A 20,016-nucleotide genomic window follows, 5' to 3' on the forward strand; every position below is an offset into this window, starting at 1 on the left:
CAATTAATGGTTAATAAACAAACAAACAAACAAACAGAAAACAGACCCCGGCCAATGTGCTTCAAGTGGTTGAGTGTTGACCCAGGAACCAAGAGGTCACCAGTTCGATTCCCAGCCAGGGCACGATCCCCCACATTGGTTTTCTTGTATTTATCCTTCATAACATTGTTCAGATGCGGCGAGCCTCAGCTCAAACGAGCGTGGCTTCCCTGAAGTTTGCTGACAGTGAAAGCGGGGACTGGCGGGATGCCAGCGCCTTCACAATTCTGTGAAAAGGGGGGATCCCTTTTCAGCAACTCCAGCCTCACAGACAGCAAGCCGCTCCTATTATGATGCTTACACCAAATTTAGACCTATTCTCAGAGCCATGCATTCTATCATCGATTGGTCCGTCCACTTCCGTTCTACAGCATCCAGCTGCGTGCTAAGCGGGGCTGGCCCACTCGCTCCCTCGATGTGCCCCAGAGCCTTTGAGACACCTTGCCCCATTGAGCCTTATCACTGCTTGAGCTCCAGGGTTTCACACCGGTTGAGGCACCACCGGACGCAGCTCTGAAGAGACCTGTTCCAGTGAAGGACACCTCACGAGTGGGATTTCGAGAGCCAAGATCCCGCTGACAAAGAGCCTGAGAATAGATTCAGTGAATTTCCACGCATTCTTCTCGTCAAACAAAAACAGAGGCAGCGGGAAGGGTTCTGCAGAAGTCAACTGAACGTTAGCTCACCAGGCTCGCTGGCCTCTCCTTCATTTCCCGGAGCTCTTGGCCTGCTCGCTTCTCTCTGATTACATTTTTTCTTTTTTTTTGCTACATTATTTTTAAAAGTTTCCTAAATGACTCTGGTGTGCAACCAGCTCTGGGAACCATAGATATGGGTTTTAAAAAGAAGTAAACTTATTCGGTTACAAAACTTTTCAAACAAAAAGGATATATTTTCTTTTTATTAGCCATGAAGTCAAGCATCTTTCAAGCTAAATTACATAACATTATACTTATTACATGATACACAGTCACTAAGTCACTTTAAAAAAAAAGACAAATTTCATATTTCAATGAACGCAGTAAGGAGATATCAAAAATAAATAATGAAGGTCTTTATTTCCCTTCTTCCCTATTCCCTAAATTTATGTTTAAACCTGATATAGCTTTTGTAACAGTAAAGTTACTCGTGCTCTTTAAGATAATGATTATAAAAGCCACTAATTCGACAGAACAGGAAATAAGCACTTTCACTTACTTGTTTCTAGCTTAGGACCTCCTTTGCCATTAAACTGATGATGTTTGGGTATAAACCGCAGGTACAATTTTAACAATTTCCATAATCTTGAGAATTTTTTCAGTATTACATAATCAAAAAAACAATTTCAAATACACCTGTGCATATCTTATAAAAATACATTTAAAAACAAGGATGGGAAGAATTCTAAACACTGGGCCATTATTCCTCTGAAGGTGAGAGGCATTAGGAAGAGGCGTTATCCTTTATCTTTATTAGGATATTCTTCCACCTCAGAGGAGAACATCAACTCTGGAAGAGAAAATGAACAGAACATACTCAAAATGGTTTCCCAGGACCTCAACAAGTTTTTCAGTTTAGTTATAAACAATCCTTTAACGTATTCACATAATATAAACAATAGAAAGCCCTCAAGTACAAGTAAGAATGCTTGGTAGTGAAATCTGATTTAAAAGGCGAGCTAATGAAAAGGGTACAAGTTTTGCATTTCAAATTTTCCAAAAAATAAAAATTTCCAAGTTTTAAATATACTGCTAGCCCCTGAAAAATAAAACATCTATAATGGAGATAATATAATAATGCTCCCCAGGAAATGTAAGTCACCTGGGGAATCCAGGATCATTAAACAGCTGAAATGTCTAATTCTGTAAGTGCTCATGATAACCTAAAATGCAGAGGACAGATGTGGAGAAAGCCCCTGGAACTAATACGAGGTGCTTGCCAGGATATCTTAAATGTGTTATTCCATTTAGTTACTATAATGACCCTATAAGTGAGGTATTATCATCCCCACTTTATAGTGATTTTTTTTATCCACATGGAAAAAAATGTTATATAATTCACATGGCCCCAAGAGAGAGCAGGATTCTGTAAATATTTAGTAAGTAACACACACTTTGTTATTTAGTCTGAATACTGCACAAGCTTGCTAGATGTAACTTCAATCCCAACTACAGTATAGAAAGATATTAGTTGACATTTCTACACTTAAACTATTACTTAGCATATATATATGTAGTTTATTAAAATAACAAGAAATATTTTAAAAAGAAAACCTTAGGAACCTAATAAAGTCTTCCGATGTAAGTATTATATGAAAAAAATATTTTTCTTCAAAAATTAATTTATTTGAATTATAACATCTATTAAAAATTAGTGGTTTTTTCCCATCGCCATTTACCCCCTCCTCCCATATCCTCTTCCACTTCTCCCCTTCTACCACCTGTATCCCTGAGTTTTTTCTCTTTTTTCTTTTTTGCTCAATCCCTCCACCACCGCTCCCAAACCCCCACCCCCACCAGAGCTGTCTGCCTGCTCTCTATCTATGAGTTTGTCTTGGTTTTGCTTGTTAAGTCAGTCTGTTCATTAATTCCACATATGAGTTAAATCATATTGTACTTGTCTTTCTCTGACTGGGTTATTTCCCTTAGCATAATGCTCTCCAGGTCCATGTGTTTTATAGGGTAAATGTTTCTTCCTTTTTATGGCTGATTAGTATTCCTTTATCCACTCATCTACTGATTTAAAAACTATACTGAAAGAATATAGCAAAATATATAAACCCTTAGAAGATTTTAAAAAATACTTTACATATATGAAAAGAAATAAAGCAACAGGATATTTACTGAAGCCGCATAAGAATGACGATACACAAGACACTGGGGGTTAGGGGAGGCCCGGGGAAGGTCAAGAGGGGGAAAAAAAAAGGAGACATATGTAATACTCTTTGTAATACCTTAAGCAATAAAACAAAATTTAAAAAAAAAAAAAAGAATGACGATACAAAAAGGTACATTCATCAATGAAAATACACAAGATTACATTTTTTGTCTTGGTGTTTACAAATGGAAATGTTGGGAAGGTTCTCAATTCTAACACTTCTGAGACAGTTTGTAATTAGTTGATCAAATTGCAGCTAAATGCTCAGGATGTTCAACAATCAAGAACATAATAATAACCAAAGTCCAGAAAGTTTCACAGAGGTTCAAGGGTGAAAGTGTGGAACATCTGCCAATGAAATACAACTTACACTACAAACACCTAAATGAGTGCTGAAGGACCAGCAGTTTGCCAATATGACGCCTCTCCTCCAGGGGTCCCACAGGGGTCTGAGAACTAGAGACGAGTAAATCTCACTTCCCACGGGGCACACTGAAGGTCAGGTTACTCGACATTTTATTAGACAATGAAAGGTTAAGAATTTGTTCAACGTAGAGGAAGAGGTCACCATAATTCACTTTAATTTGCATCTGACAGAGGCTGCTTAGGTGAAGCGTGATTTATTTCAAATTAAGAGATATTTTGACCTTGTGAAGTGCATGACTCTCTGACCACTGTGCTGTACGCCAGCAACTAGTACAAAATAATACTGAAGTAATATTAATAAAATCATATTAATAAAACTGCAATAAAAATAAAATAAAGAGATACATTGATTGTAAGGAGAGTAGGAGAAATGAAGAGCAAAGACTTTCTATAAAACACTTGAAGGGTTAAAAAAACAAAAACTTCCTAAATATGCACCAGGGCCACAGAGGGCCTCATCCAGCACTTCCAAACCCCAGCCCCTCCAGACACTCCTCTCTGCTTCTCTTAGTATTGTTCCACCACTTTATTGTCACTCTTCTTATGTTATCTTATTTTAAATATCTCTTTGTTATCACAATTATCATAAGCTACAGTCAACAAAGATTTCTAAAATCATTATACAAGATTCCATGATATGCTTATACTATTTGTTCTTTAATACCTTCACTAAGATCCATGCCTGGCCTATAAGACAAGAAAAGCCAAGACAGTCCAACCAGAATGGTCACCACCAGATTCACCAGGATCCACGGCTGAAGAACCTGCTCCTCATTTCCTGCCGCCCTAAAGATACAGAAACACACATTACTAATGTCTTCATTTTTGTTCACGTATCTAAATATATCTATTTTATGAACTTTAAAAAATAGCAGTCCTCATCTACAGGAATAGCAAGGAAAGAGTGAAATAAAATATGATGCCCTATAAAATACAACCATATATATAGTATATATGTCATAAATATGTATCATGAAAACAAAGGTACAAAGGTACACCTGCTTAGTACAGTGATATAAATGAAAATTCAGTGTTGCCAAAATTTTTTCTAGGTTTCCCTTGCAACTACTGTGGTGCTCAGCTACAGCTAAGTCTGTTTAATGTCAAGTAGAAACACAAAAGCTAAATATTACTTAATAAGAACAAATGAAACTTACTCGTCATCAGGTATCTTTCCTTTTCTCTCTTTACCTCATGCCTCTAGCCACTCTTTCAAAAAAAGACCCCCTCCCCCCCCACTCTGAGATTTGTGAACTAAAATCTCAGTTGTCCTGTTAGCTCTATGGTTGGCCACTGGCCCGAGGAGGGGGCGCCCCCTAGTCTGCTCTCCCCATTGCTTGGTTTTCCGACTCGATCCCCGCTACTCCCTCCCATCACTATTCTGAGGTATTAGGCTCCAGATTGGGGGTGAGGGTGCCAGGCTCTTCCAGTTCATCATGTAATGACATATTTTAAAACCATAACTTAAGAGATTTAAAACAGATCATATAAAGAAGACATTTCATTAAAAATGCAGGTGTTTGTAACAATAGTTATCCATTAAAAAATGAAATGGGCATTTTCTTGCCACAATTTTGAAGACAAAAACAGGGCCTTTATTAATAGATAAAAACATGTAAAAGAGTGGAAGGCGTAGAATAGTGCCATTACTCCCACTGTCGCTGTTATCACCACCACCAATTGCTAATGCCGTTTGAATCTTACCAGAGGCTGCCATTAACAGAAGAAGGTGTGTAAAGATGGATTCTGTCACTTGTCATTTGCTGACTCAGAGATAGTATAAGAGCAGCGAAGTACACTGAGAAAAAGATAAATGAAATTACTAATAATGTATTTTTAACAGTCAAGTTTATTTTTAATTTATAGATTACTTTAAGGCCAAAAGTAATTGTACTTTAGGGAATGACAATATAAAAGACATTGATTTGATCAATTTCAATAGCCTGGATTATTTTTTAGAACACAGATACTTTTGTGATGCTCACTATTTTATCTTTAGATATGACTATAACCTAGAAGATCTTTTAATAAATTAAATAACTGACTCAAGGTCCTAAAACTAGTTTCGTTAATATTTTCATAACAGAACAAAATGTATTCCAAATTATCCAAAGATATCATTTGTTCCTGAAATGCTATGCCAGCTCAATCTGTTTAATGTCAAGTAAAAATAGAAAAGCTAAACATTACTTAATAAGAACAAATTAAACTTTTGAAAGTTACTAAGCTCAACTTCTATTGAAAAATAATGCTATCAAAATGATGGTTAGCATGCTTTTTAAATTACAAATTCTACTGGACATCTATAAGTAATGCTTATCGGTAGCAATAACATAAAATTTTTAAAAAAATAAAATTAAACTTTTCCTTGTTCAAAATTACAATGTAACTCAAGTATAACATGTTATCAAATTAAACTATTTACTCACAGAAAGATGCAAAAGCTGTTGGATCCAGGGCAAGAAAATTTCGGATTGCTACTGATGTTTTGGCAAAGTCAATCCTAGAAAATACAAAAGTCTCTTGTCACAGTGCAACCATAACCTTCTTACAAAACGTGACTAGCACTTTTCCTTCTCTGTTCTAATGCCACCACATTTATTGTCTCTTATCAAGCTTTAAGGAAATAGGGTCTTTGCAGCCGTGACCGAGTTAAGATGAGGCCATTAGAATGGACCGTAATCCAACGTGACTGGTGACCTTAAAAGAAGAGACACACGCACCGAGACGCTCAGAAAGCCTGCCATGTGACAACAGAGGCAGAGACTGGAGTGATGAGTCTACAAGCCCAGGAGCCCGGGATGGCCAGCAACACCGGAAGCTGGGAGAGGCATGGAACAGGCTCTCTCTTGGAGCCCTCCAAAAGGGACCCAACCTTGCTGACACCCTGAGTTCAGACTCCCAGCTTCCAGAATGTGAGAGAGTCAATTCCTGTTGTTTTAAGCCGCCCAGTTTGTTGTACTTCGCTCTAGTGACCCCAGTAAACTGACGGAATTCCCAGACTCTCTTCTATAGCTGATTAAAAGTATTTGGAAGATTACATTTTGGACTTTTTGAATTGATTATATTTGAAAGAAATTTTAGACTTAGAGTGATGCCGAAATGAGTTAAGACTTTTGGGTGTTGTTTCCCCCCACACGCACACACACAGTATTCCCACCTCCAACTCCCTCCCACAAATAACAGACTGGCCTAAAAGAAGTCAAAACAATTCTATTTTGCAAGTTGTCATCGTCAGTGACACATTTTGCTCAACATTTCCCCCTGAAGAAAAGTTAGAAGGATCTATAGTCACAGCAGTCTTACCTGTCAAAAGCTGAAACTGTACTTAGAGCCAAAAGCAAGTAGAGAAGACTCTGGAATGGATATGCTAATGTCTTGTATTGTTGCAGAAGGTTGGGGAGGTTAGAAAGCTGATGTCCTGCTAGAACATATATCACAATAATATTCCACACAGCACAGCCAGCCAAGAAGCCATGAGAAAACAGACCCACCATCCTGAATGGAAAAGGGTTTCATTATTACGCATGAATTACTAAAGTCAAAGGCTAAAATACTTTTAAAACCTATTCACATGTAAGATTAAAATTCAACACTTCATAAAAAGTAAAATCAAGCATTTTCTTATTTAACAGTGTTGAACAATCAACACTTTTTAAAAAAATTATAGAATATTTGTTTTAAGAAAAGTCCAACAACGGCAGCCACCTGAAAGCCCGGTGCACCGAGAGGGCGACGTCCCTGGTCGTCCAGGAGGGCTTCGTGTCCATCGGCACGTCTGCGTTCTCTGTGGTCTTTATCAACTCTGAACGGTTGGTGGCCTGGAATCGCCCTAAGAGCACATTACACAGTTATCCACCAACAAGAGAGAACCTGCCGGTCTTTTTAAAAATTATTCCACCCTTAAGAACCCTTAGAACGAGCGTGTCCACGTGCTTCCTTCTCAAACCAAAATAGATGTTGAAGTAACAGTTTGGGAAATTGACTATTTTTAATGAAATAAAATAATGAACTTCCAACTAAGAAAAAAAAGTCTAGAAACCTTTAAGATGACAGCGTCTAATATCTTCTCATTTAGAGATTTTAGAAGTGCTAAAGTTTAAATGTCATCACTATAGAGGTACGCCACTATCTGAAAACCCTTTACATTTCTCAGGAAAAGACCCCAGTGTATGTAGCATGGCACATGCTCTGTGATGACAGGAAAGAAATGGATTGTTGCATAAACGTCTCGAAGATTCCTGTGCAAGTACCAGTTCAAGCGCCAGCCTGCAGCGCTGTGTGAGCAGTACTCTATCCCTTTACTGTTGACCAGGAGGTCCCTTCTCATGTCTACCAGTCACAATGGACCTCAGGCAGCGGTAGAGGTTCCAGCGCAGTCTTGCTTGCCAAACCTGGCTGCTGGGTACATTGGAGAACAAAAGTCAGGGGTTTATTACCTAATTTTTCCTAAGAAAAGACAACTTTTGGACAGAAACTAGTATTTTTTACAGTCCGTTACTTTATTAGGGAAGTTTCGGTGCTAAGGGAAGCAAGAATAAAAACAGAGTGATACTGCTTGAAAATAGCCTGAAGTGTGTTAAATAGCCACAGGTCTACCCGTAAAAGCACTTGCCTGGAAGTCATGAGACTCTGAGTCCCAGTCCTGCACTAATGGACTGTGAGACTCTGGATAGGTCAGTCTCTCCAGGTCACAGGTTTCTCGCTGGCGAAGGTCCCTTAGGTGGGGTATTGCACAACCACAATTTAAACAACATAAAACCTAAGCTGTAAATTTTAAGGGCTAGTCTGTATGTTCCAGATGAGTTCCTAGGCAGCACATTGACAGCATGTCCATGGGAGGAGCATATGGTCATGGCCCTGCTCTCAGTGAGTTTTTCTTAAAACTCTGCAAATGCAGTCTTGTAACCAGTTCATCAGAACTATTTCCAAAAGAATATACAGTTATATTTCTTATGTAATATGGTGATACCATCATGTATGTTCTCTCATTTATTCTTCATTAAAGAATTTATATCAGTACCTGCCCTACCACCAACACCTCTACTAATTGCAGAAAACTGGTGAAGTACAACAAAGAATAAAGAAATGGGTGGAGGGTAAGGGGAGATTTAAAAAATTATCCAAAATCTCATAACCCAGAAAACAACCAGGTCTATTTCCTTCTAGTCTTTTGTCCTGTGCATGCTATAGTTGAGATCAAACTATCTGTGTACGTATGTTTATTTTTCATTAGAATTTTTCCACGAAATGTAAAATTCTCCCTAAACACTATTTTTTTTAAAAATATATTTTATTGATTTTTTACAGAGAGGAAGGGAGAGAGACAGAGAGTCAGAAACATCGATGAGAGAGAAACATCGATCAGCTGCCTCCTGCACACCTCCTACTGGGGATGTGCCCGCAACCCAGGTACATGCCCTTGGCCGGAATCGAACCTGGGACCCTTCAGTCCACAGGCCGACGCTCTATCCACTGAGCCAAACGGTTTCGGCCCTAAACACTATTTTTAATGATGCAGATTTTATTGTATAGATAAAGCATACCTTACTGAAATCATTCCCCTGCTTTTTATATTTAGGTTATTTCCTGTTTTTCATTCTCGTGAATAACAGTGTGATGATTAGCTTGGTGTATACATTTTTGGCCATGTTTTTGCTTATTGCCTTAATTCAGATGTCCAGAAGTATAATTCCTAGACCAAAGGATAGCCTTACATACTTTTAAAGAGCTCATATTCCAAACAAGGAACTACTTACGGCTTTTCTCCACAAACACTTTGTCCACAGGCTGGCTAATGCCAGTGGGCGCCGTGAATACAGACTGTTGTTCTGGACTCCTGTGCTCATCAGTAATTATGTCTTCATCTTCTACTCCTAGCTCATTGGCATACTGCAATTCTGCTGGCCGGGCCTTCCTGGAATCAGGGAGAAAGTAAGAAAACTGGGTGCTTACTGAATTTTTACAAACCCACATAAGGAGGTACCTGTGAGTAGAATGAAAAGAGCCTTGGACTTTGAGCAGAGAAATTTGGATTTTACTCAAAACAAATTAGGTATTAACTGCTATGTAGGCCTCAGTTTTATCCTCTGGGCAATGAAGTGACTGAACTAGATTGTAAGGTTCTTTCCAGACTTAAAATTATATCATTTTATATGGACATTGATTACTATTTATAGGGTCATGTCTAAACACAAATATGTAATAGTGTTATATAATTTCAGGGTGCTTCTTTAAAGTATGTCATTCTATTTTATCTAACACTGAATCCTATGCTAAATTAAACATTATTATTTATTGATGAAATAATTAAAATTTAAAGTTTGATAAAATGAGAAAATAAATTACAATAGCCTATTTTATTAATATTACCTTTAATTTTTAAGATCTTGAATATGTAATTTTTTGCTCTTTATATAAAATCATCTACTTGTGTTTCTCTTTTTTAGAGACAGTTCCTACAAATTTTTATTCAAGTACAGCATTTTACTTTTCTCAGTGGTCTACACTTTTCAAATTGTCATTAGATTGGTTTAACTGATATCTTTGTAATACTACTTATCCTAGAGATATACAAGTATTTATCAGATTTCATCGGAAGCTATCATTTGGAAGCTCCAAATTAAGCATCAGAGTGTTCCTTAAGGATATTTAGAAGAACAAATAAATCCTTACTTTGTCTTCCTTCGAGGTTTTTTAATAACGGGCTCCTCAGCTGGCTCCACATCAATACCATTTTCATTCCGTAATGAAGATGGACTAGATGTCTCCTGGGTGAAGGCAGTCTCCAATTCTGAAAAAAAAATAAAAATAAAATTAAAAAACATATATATATATATATAATATTAAATTTTTTAATTACTATAATGTAAAAAGAAAAGTCATGTACAAGACTTTTGTAATACAAGAGAACCTTAAAATTTTTAATTGGGCAACACTGTTTTGCATTTGATTTAAAATTTTTTAGACCTCTAAACACAACAAAATGTTTGACATTGCAATGCCAAAAGTGTGGGGAAAATTATGTAACCCAACAGCGCCACACATGGAAGAATGAGAAGACAGGCACAGAATGGCATTATGCTGTCATGAGCAGAGGACTGCTAGGAGCCACCAGAAGCTAGAAGAGGCAAAGACGGGTTCTTTCCTAGAGCCTGCGGAGGGGGCGTGGCCCTGCACACACCTCGCTCCTGAACGTCTATCCTCCAGATCTGTCTGAGACTAAATTTCTGTTGTTTTAAGTCCCTCAGTTTGTGGCAATCTGTTAAGACAGCCCTAAAAATTAATGCACATATTTTACAAAATGGGCTCCTCCGATACATCCTATTTTACAACCTTTGTTTTTGACTCAACAATATATTACTGATGGTTTTCCATATCACAATATCACCAAAACAATCCTGTTAATGAGTACTTGGTTTCTATTAAATGGATACCATGTTTTATTTGGGCATTATCACATTGTTAAATGTTTGATATTACCAGTTTCTGCTCTTATAAATAATAATGCAGTTAACCTCCTTTAATTACTGTAGCTATTGTAGTTACTTCTACTCCTATAAGTTTGAACAGGTTATACCATTTTATACTCCTATCAGCAGTGTATGAGTGTACCCTTTTCTCATCAACACTTTTGCATTTTATAAATTTTTAAAAGCATTGCCAATTTGATAGGCAAAATAAATGATATAGCCTTGTCTACCTTGTGAACAGTCCCTGAGACACAGAAAAACTCAATAAATGTTAGCTGTTGCTATATTATTGTTAATAGAGAATCTATCCCTCCCCCACTAATCTTAAATATCTGTTTCATCATATACTAAATTCTTCTACACATCAAAATCCAAACTTTCTATTTTAGTCCTGAATTTGTACCACTTCCCTCATAATCTACACACATAGAACCAAAAGAGACCCTCTAAAGTGTTCTTGACTTAACCCATTAGAGCAACTCTAGTGATAAAAAATGTAAGCAAGCAGGAAAAATAAAGGGCTATGGGAGGGAAATGGGGACATTCAGGTTTTTACTCATACACCCCAAATCACAACCTAACCTGGTTGCTTTTACATACCAAGAGGTACCCTTGTCTTCTGTCTTCTTGGAACAGGAGCTTCTGGATGCTCTGTGAGTTCTTCAGTTGGTGGCTCCCTGCTCGCAGATGGCCTATGAATAGCAGTCTGAACAAGACCTTCCAAAGAAGCACTTGCTACAGAAATAGAGTGAAAAAAAAAAAGGGATAACTTGAACAGAGACCACTGAGTCGTAAAAAGAGGGAACTGGAATGTTTCCTATGTAATAACCCCTTCTCCTACAAAACCAATCTTGACTTCCTTTCTCCTCCCTTGTAACTTCGAATTTTAAGTTGAGAAAAGAAATAAAGGAAGGAACAAGGGAGAATGAAGAAGAAAAAAGGGGGGATGTTAGAAAGAAGAAGAACAAAAAGGAGAGGAGAATTTGCTTCAGAATTTCCATTTTCACAATAAGGTAATAACATAACGGAAGCTGTCGCCCCAGCGAACTCTTATTTGTCTTATGCCTTAAGAATTTTCAGCTCCGATATAGTTTAGTACTTCACTAGTAAATTAACACATGATAACATCACCTTGGATAAATGGGTTAACAGATAATTTATAAATCTTTTTATTTGGCCATTCATGTCAATCTCTCCCGTCATCAAGTCTTTGAACAGATTCTGACACATTTCAGCATATTTGAATTTTACTTGACTATATTCCGGTGCCCATCTTCTCCACAAAAGAACAAATATGTACATATTAATGAACATAAAAATATGCTTAACCTAATTAGTATTCAGATAAATAAAAAACTAAAATAAGCACTTTTGCCCACTAGATTGACAAAATTTAAAAGACTGATATTGTCCAATGTTGTCAAGGATTTAGCAAATGCCTAAAGCTTCCTTAAAGGCAATTTAGCAGAATCTTATCATATTACTAATGCACACATTGTCTAGCAATTTCACTGCTAGCAATCCATCCTCCAGAAATAGCTCTTCTTCCCCACAATCCATCATTTCAGAATTGCAAAATTGTGGAAGCGAAAAATTTGAAATAACCTAAATGAACAGTTTTAATAAACGCCTAGCAATGCACCCCCTTTTTTGTCCGGAGCACCGAATCTTCATTTTCTCTTCTGTACAAGGAAGCGCTGGTAGCCACACCTCTGCTCCAACTGTCTTTACCGTTTCCTCCACTCGTTACCTTCCTAAGTGCAGATGAACATGTCTGTATTTAACTGTGAGTGAATTATTAGAGCCTGAATTATTAGAGCCTTTGTGAATCCAAGTCTCTTTGAATCTCTTTTCTTTTTTTGTCTGTGTCTACATGTCTTTTTCTCTTTCTCTGCGTCCATCGCCATGTCTTTCTTTTCCCCCATCTAGCCCTCCGTTTGTTAGACGATCGATGATAAGTGGAAAGAAGTTTCTGGCCGAGTGAGAGGTATGACCAGCGAGGAGCTTTAAGCAGCTCATCCAGCAGTGGTGGGCAGGACCGGAGTGAAAGAAAGCGAGCAGCACAATGTTGCAGGCTAACCCCATAGCTCAGAAGAGGAAGGGGCTAAATGGCCTACAGTTGTGACCGTGGAAACGCAAGGGGAGAGACACAGAAATGTCCTAGAAGAAGCAAGCAAAGAGGGTGAAGGGGCCAGTTAGCAGTGACACTGAGGCTTCCAGCCTGAGTGACTGACTGGGAGAGTGGTGGTTCCGTTAACAGAAATTTGTGAGAAGTGAAAATTGATTTATTGTTGAAGGTGATGAATTCTGATGTGTGAGTCAGCTACTGACACAGCATGCAGGATTAACTAAACAAAAAGGAGTTCATAGAACTTGCTCATTATTGGGGCTTTAATACCTGCCTTCAGATGCATGCTCTAACACAGATATTCTTGGGCTAAAATGAGAGATCCAACCCCTAGCTGGTGTGGCTCAGTGGATAGAGCATCAGCCTGTGGACTGAAAGGTCCCAGGTTCGATTCCAGTCAAGCGCACATGCCCGGGTTGTGGCTCGGCAGCCGATCAATGATTCTCTCTCATCATTGATGTTTCTATCTCTCTCTCCCTATCTCTTCCTCTCTGAAATCAATAAATATATATTTTAAAATATATATTTAAAATGAGAGATCCAAGAACTCCGTGTCTCTAAATCCAGTAACCTGTTCAAGGGTCTGGAACCAATCATAGCTTAAGATAACTTATGTTGTCCAGGGATAAAGGACCTCCAAGAGTCCAAGAACGTAGTGGAAGTGAGAGTGTTGGTGGCACAACCCTTTATTTTATGAATCCTTCTAGGCACTCTTCAGGCTGCTCACTGCCGGTCCCTCGCTACCACCAGAAGTCCCACTGCTTCAAGGTGACCTCAACGCAGCAGTGACGCGGCACTGTGGGACCTGCCTCCCCCAGATCTGATGTTTATCATGCCCGAGGTCCTGGGAAAACCTGTGGCTCCGCACAACAAAGGGCAACTTCTTACCTAGCGTGGTTTTCGTTCTTGGCTTCTTTTTCTTGGGACGACTAAGTGGAACATCATCTATAAAACAAAAAGAACAGAAAAGGCTGCCTAAAATTCTATGCAGGGAACAGTTATTTCAAAAGGGCACTTTTATTAGGGAAGACCTTTCCCTCTCTTCTTTGGGTCCAGCCAACACCTACACATGAAGGGAAAGAAGGTAAGAAACTGACAAAGTCAGAGAGAGCCCACAGTGTGGTAGTAAGAGCTCACTGCTGGTCAGCAATGCCAGGAACAGGGACACAGAAAGCATGCTCACCATGTATTCAGCTGATCCCCAACTTAGGCCTGTGACTGGTTCTGGTCAATAGACTATGAGAGATGCGATCTGTGCCATTTGGAGGCCAGGACACTGAAAGAGCCAGTGAGAAGCCCTCTAGCTTTCTCTTCCCTTAACAACTGAGGAGACCTCATGTTGAGATGGCAAAACCACAGGACAGAAGTAGACTGAATCACTACCTCATTAGTGAAGAGGCAGTGAAAGGCAAATGCCGTGATTGGTTGCCACAATGGACTTTGCATTAACCAGATATAACCTTATATGATATTAAGTCACTGAGATTTTGGGGTTGTGTAGCATAACCCAGTCTATCCTGACTAAATGAGACAAAGGAAAATGCAGTCCCTAATACAGAATGATAACTAGCTATGAGCTATGATTAGGGTGACTCCATACAGGAATGAATGCTTTTATATTTATAAGGTCAAATACCAACCACATAACTAGTGTTATTTATCAACCATCACTTAAAAATGGCAGCCATAGATTATTATGATAAAGATACTGTATTATTATAAATTATACCACCCAGTTTCAATTTTAAGAGAAACATTAACAAATTAAACTTTTGAACATTAAATACCATATTTAGAAAAAAATTTTTTAAATATATTTTATTGATTTTTAACAGAGAGGAAGGGAGGGGGATAGAGAGTTAGAAACATCGATCAGCTGCCTCCTGCACACCCCCTACTGGGGATGTGCCCGCAACCAAGGTACATGCCCTTGACCAGAATCGAACCTGGGACCCTTCAGTCCGCAGGCCTATGCTCTATCCACTGAGCCAAACCAGTTAGGGCCATATTTAGAAAATTTTACATTAACAGTGAACTCACCTTGAACAGCACTTTACATGACACCGACCAAATTTAATCAGGACAAAGACAAAAAAAAAAAGAAACTCTATTAATTAGAAATTTATAATACTGTCAAACTGAAAACTGACTTAAATCATTACAAATTTAAAATAAAAATAGTTTTCACACAAAGTTTGCTTATTTACAAACTAGCTTATTTACAAATAATAAACTAGTAAACCTGCTAATAAAATAACCCCAATATTTTCTGAATCTCCATATACACACTCCCTTCTATCTATTAATAAAGTAGATTAAACAGATTAAGAGCTCTTATTCGGTCACTGACTAAAATCAGCTTAAACTCTGAGGAAACTATTCTAGCGAACCAAAGGCAGCCAGGATTCTGCTAAACAGGACACTACAACATTCAGAATAGATCCATTATCCTCCCTGTGTTCACAGTCAGGCTTTGAAACAGAACATTTCATTGTAACTGTTACCCTTATGATTCAGGGATTTTTCACCTTGAAACTGTTAAGAAGCCTTTTCTTAAAAATATCAAGAAATCTTTCCTGCATTATGATGGATTTGCAATGGTGGTCAATTTTTCACTTTATTCATTTTGCACTTTTAGAACCCCATAATAAAAGTACTGTACTTTTACCTTGGCACAGGTGGGAGGGCTCGTGGAGGACGCTATGGGAAAAGAAGAAAATTACTCGTAAGTAAAAGCCTAGAGCAGCTTTACTTCCCATATTTCAAATCTTTTGATTACTGTTCACCAGTGAAAGCCAGGAGGTACTGATGAGAACCAAATGGGCAATACTTGAATTTCATATAAAATGCCTTCCTCTCTATGTACCTTTTTATCACCGGCCAGGCCCTATTCTGAGCACTAAGAATACATTTATGAACAAAAGGAAGAGACCCTGTTTTCACGGAACTTGACATTCAGAGATCTCTCAGGTATCCGAGCTGAGACTGGCTGGGAAAGGAGCCTACATTTTTGACAAAAGGGAAGCAAATACAAAAGCCTTGGGGGCTATGGGGCTTGGAGGGTCCCAGGTAAAAGGCCAGGAAGGCTGCAGCAGGAACCAGGAGAGGTGGGCAGAGGCCAGATAATCAGGGTCCTGAAGACGGAGGGGAGGAATCTAGATTTTGTTTTAATTCACTAATAGGAAGCCGATGGGCGTTTTAAGCCACATATTCACATACTTTTTTAAAAAAAAGATCCCTCTGAATACAGGAGGAAGGATGCATTTTGGGACAGAAAGAATGGAGGGGAGCCCTTAGAAATGCTGCTTTACATGAATAAGAAGGGTTGCATTTGTAGCTCAGAGAGATTGCAGTTAAGAAGCATCCCGGAATCTTGCAAAATAAAATGCTAACAGAAATGCCTACATATCAGTTCCGTGTGCCAAGAACATCGCTTGCAGAGACCATCGCTTCCAAAGGGTTCGCACTCAGACCGCTGCTGTTCATTCTGCAGCGTCCCATTTATCAATCCTCTCGTTTAAACTGTGTTCATAGAAATGCCCCCAGATGCGGGCCAGGCCGGCTGGCTGCCTTCACACGACCCCGTCGCTTTTGTTCTAAGGATGCCGCAGAGGCAGAGCGTTCCATCCAAAGTCCCTTCTCACAACCCCACGTTTCAAAAGTCCCGCAACAGTGACACGTGACCCGTCCCAAACCCCAGCTTGCAAGCCTCTCGCAAGTAGGACCTTTCAACCGAATGCAAAAGTCCAACAACTCACAGGTAACGGAGGCGCGCTCTCCGCCTGCTTCCTCCCCATTCTTCCAAAAGCCCCCCTTTCTCACAGCTCCCCTTTCTCACACCCCCTCCCTCGCGGGCCGGCCGCGCGCAGGCGCAGTGCGTCCCAGCCCGCAGCCCCCTCCCCCGGCGGGAGCGCGTTGGGGGGGCTCGGCCCGGCCTCGCCGGGGACCCCGGCTGGAGAGGGGCGTCGCGTCGTGGCTGACCTGCCCCGGGGGAGACGCCAGCGGGCGTGGGGTGCAGTCACGGCGCCCCCAGGGTTTCCCAAGTGATCTGTTTGTTCGAGAAACGGGAGAGATGCCCATGATTCACAGGCTCCACGGGCAAAACCCGGCCTCCGGGAGCGGCGGGCATTCCCACCCGCGGGCCGGGAGACCGGGGAGGGAGGCGTCGTCAAGGCAACACGCTCGCTGGGCCCGGAAGCCTCCTTCCCGGCTGGGAAGGGACTCCCGCCCCGCCCCACCCGCGGGCGCCGGGGCGATGCGCGTCCCGCGGGTCCCCTCCCGGCCCCTGGCGAGCCCGGCGCCCCCCGCCGCTCACCGGGCGGCCCCCCAGCGGCAGCGCGGAGTCGGCCCGCATGGTGCTCTCCGGCGGGGCTCCCTCGGCGCAACCGCCGCGGCCCGAGCCCGAATCCCCGCGACGCCGCGGCCTCCGGACCCGCGGGAGGCGGGGGCTTGGGCTGCCGGCGAGGCCGCCGCCCCCGGGCCCTCCGCCCGCCTCCGCCCCGTTCCCGTTCCCGTTCCCGTTCCCGGCGCGCGCGGCCGTGTGGAGAAGCCATTGTCCAATCGTCTCCAGTTGCTTTCCCTGCAGCCTCAACTGCGTGAATCAAAGAAGCACAACATACACTCAGATCCGGGCTCACATGAAGTAGCGTTAAAAAGGACAGTTTTCGTTTTGCTTGGTTGGGGTTTTTAGAAAGATACTATTCACTTTAAAGAACAAACACAGATGTGTGGAAGCAGGCACTCTGTTTCATAGGTAAGAGTGGGGAGAGTTGGATGTGGGAAGAGAAGGTGCAGCAGGTAGACACGGGCAGGAAGAGCGACTGGAGGCTCAGACCTGGGGAAGAAAGAAAAACAAGACTTCTTGGAATAATGTTTCCTTCTTGTGGTTTCCCCAGATATTGGTCTCTAGGACTAAAATTCTATCTAATTTAATAAAAGAGAAACATGCAAATTGACTGTACCTCCCCTATACCCACAAGCCACGACCACAAGCCAATCAGGAGTGAGTATGCAAATTAACCCAACTAAGATGGCGGTGGCCATGAAGCTGGAGTGAGCAGGAGGCTTGGGTTGCCCCCAGCAATGGAGGAAGCCAAGCTTCCTGCCTGCCCTGCCGGCCCTGAGCTCCGCTCAAGCCTAGAAAGTTTCAATTATAGAAGATAAATAAATCCCAGATACCTGCTTCCAGCCTGCCTGCGGGCATGGCCAGCCTGAAAATGGCCATCAGCCCCTCACCCAGGCTGGCCAAACCCCCATGGGGTGAGGGTCCCCACTGGGGGGCTTGGCTAGCCTGAAAACAGCCATCAGCCCCTGACCCAGGCTGGCCAGGCACCCCAGTAGGGACCCCCACCCTGAAGGGGGTGTGGACAGCCTAAAAACGGCCCTGAGCCCCTCACCCAGGCTGGCCAGGCACCCCAGTGGGACCCCCACCCTGATCCAGGACACCCTTCAGGGAAAACCAGCCAGCCCCCACCCATGCACCAGGCCTCTATCTACACTAATCTACACTAATAAAAGAGAAAAATGGTAATTGGCGTACGGCGCTACCTTTTTCATTGGCTAATCAGGGCTATATGCAAATTAACTGCCAACTAAGATGGCAGTTAACTGCCAACAAAGATGGCGGCTAATTTGCATATGTAGGCACCATGCAGGGAGGCGAAAGGGAAAGCAGGAAGAAGCCCCCTGCCACTGACAGTGATCAGAAACCCAGGGGGGAGCCGCCTTTGCCCTGCCCCCCAGCCATGATCAGAGAATCAGGCGCCTTTGCCACCCTGGCCAGTGATAGCAGGAAGTAGGGGTGGAGCCAGCGATGGGAGCTGGGCACGGTTGAAGCTGGCAGTCCCAGGAGCTAGGAGTCCCTTGCCTGGGCCTAAAGCGGAGCCCACGATCGTGGGGCCACTGCAGCTGCAGGTCCCGGCTGCCCGAGCCGGACGCCTCAGCCAGAGGCGTCCTGCAGGGGCAGGGGCGGAGCCCGCGCGATCGCGGTGCCCCCCGCTGCCACTGCGGGTCTCCGCTGCCTGCGCCGGATGCCTTGGCCAGAGGCGTTAGGCCTGGACAGGGGCAGAGCCTGCAACCGCAGGGAGCTGGGGGTCCCCTGCCCAGGCCTAATGCCTCGGCCAGAGGTGTTAGGCCTGGGCAGGGGCAGAGCGGGAGATCGCGGGGAGCTGGGAGTCCCCTGTCCAGGCCTAATGTCTTGGCCAGAGGCATTAGGCCTGGGCAGGGGCGGAGCCTGCAACCACGGGGAGCTGGGGGTCCCCTGCCCAGGCCTGACACCTCTGCCGGAGGCCTCAGGCCTGGTCAAGGGGCCGATCCGGTGATTGGTGATCGGAGGGTGATGAAGGTCAACTCCTCTGGCCGAGGCATCAGGCCTGGGCGGGGGGCTGGGGGTCCCCTGCCCAGACCTGATGCCTGGGCCAGAGGCATCAGGCCTGGGTGGGGGGCAGAGCCGGGGATTGGGGGGATATGATGGTCCCCTTGCCCAGGCCTGAAGCCTGGGTCAGAGGCGTCAGGCTTGGGCGGGGGGTGGAGCAAGCGATCAGAGGGAGATGGGGGTCCCCTGCCCAGGAATGATTCCTGGGCCAGAGGCCTCAGGCCTGGGCGGGGGTCAGAGCCAGTGATCGGGGGGAGATGGGGGTCCCCTGTCCAAGCCTGACACCTCTGGCGGAGGCGTCAGGCCTGGGCAAGGGGCCGATCAGGCGATCGGAGGGTGATGGGGGTCTACGCCTCTGGCCGAGGCATCAGGCCTGGGCAAGAGGCAGAGCCAGCAATCGGAGGGGTCTGGGGGTCCCCTGCCCAGGCCTGACGCCTGGGCCAGAGGCATCAGGCCTGGGCTGGGGCAGAACCAGTGATGGGGGGAAATGAGGGTCCCCTGCCCAGGCCTGACGCCTCTGACAGAGGCGTCAGGCCTGGGCAGGGGGCCGATCCTGCGATTGGAGGGTGATGGGGGTCAACGCCTGAGGGCTCCCAGTATGTGAGAGGGGGCAGGCTGGGCTGAGGGACACTCCCCCCCCCCACCCAGTGCACAAATTTCGTGCACCGGGCCCCTAGTTTTTCATAAAACAAGTTTCATAAGGTAAAAAACAGTTTCGGAAA

The 20,016-nt window shown here is 43.0% G+C and overlaps 1 protein-coding gene across 3 annotated transcripts; it reads right to left on the reverse strand.

Annotated features, from left to right (window-relative positions):
• Positions 1 to 905: 905 nt before the first annotated feature.
• TMEM237 (transmembrane protein 237) lies at positions 906 to 17,407 on the reverse strand. Of its 3 annotated transcripts, none has more exons than XM_036320149.1 (13): positions 17,237 to 17,407; positions 15,590 to 15,621; positions 14,962 to 14,972; positions 13,810 to 13,866; positions 11,394 to 11,528; positions 9,997 to 10,114; positions 9,081 to 9,238; positions 7,030 to 7,153; positions 6,628 to 6,819; positions 5,751 to 5,824; positions 5,026 to 5,119; positions 3,986 to 4,107; positions 906 to 1,527 (listed from the first exon to the last, which is right to left on the reverse strand). In XM_036320149.1, exons 1-13 carry the CDS (start codon positions 17,273 to 17,275, stop codon positions 1,475 to 1,477), a joined length of 1,209 nt encoding a protein of 402 aa, XP_036176042.1. In that variant the 5' UTR covers positions 17,276 to 17,407; the 3' UTR covers positions 906 to 1,474. The 3 variants fall into 3 exon arrangements, with proteins under 3 accessions (XP_036176042.1, XP_036176041.1, XP_036176043.1); XM_036320148.1 differs by lacking the exon at positions 17,237 to 17,407 and adding an exon at positions 16,903 to 17,060; XM_036320150.1 differs by lacking the exons at positions 14,962 to 14,972; positions 17,237 to 17,407 and adding an exon at positions 16,327 to 16,711.
• Between the last annotated feature and the right edge of the window lie 2,609 nt (positions 17,408 to 20,016).

This window comes from Myotis myotis, unplaced genomic scaffold, assembly GCF_014108235.1.
Source record: "Myotis myotis isolate mMyoMyo1 unplaced genomic scaffold, mMyoMyo1.p scaffold_m19_p_8, whole genome shotgun sequence".
Taxonomy (NCBI): Eukaryota; Metazoa; Chordata; class Mammalia; order Chiroptera; family Vespertilionidae; genus Myotis; species Myotis myotis.

Excerpts from the sequence above, each read along its gene's own strand:
- TMEM237 (XM_036320148.1), bottom strand. The coding sequence starts at position 17,001 with ATGGGCATCTCTCCCGTTTCTCGAACAAACAGATCACTTGGGAAACCC. Across the intron at positions 15,622-16,902 it reads TGGCGTCTCCCCCGGGGCAG|CGTCCTCCACGAGCCCTCCC; the intron begins GTCAGCCACGAC and ends CTTTTCCCATAG. Across the intron at positions 11,529-13,809 it reads AAGAACGAAAACCACGCTAG|CAAGTGCTTCTTTGGAAGGT; the intron begins GTAAGAAGTTGC and ends CTATTTCTGTAG.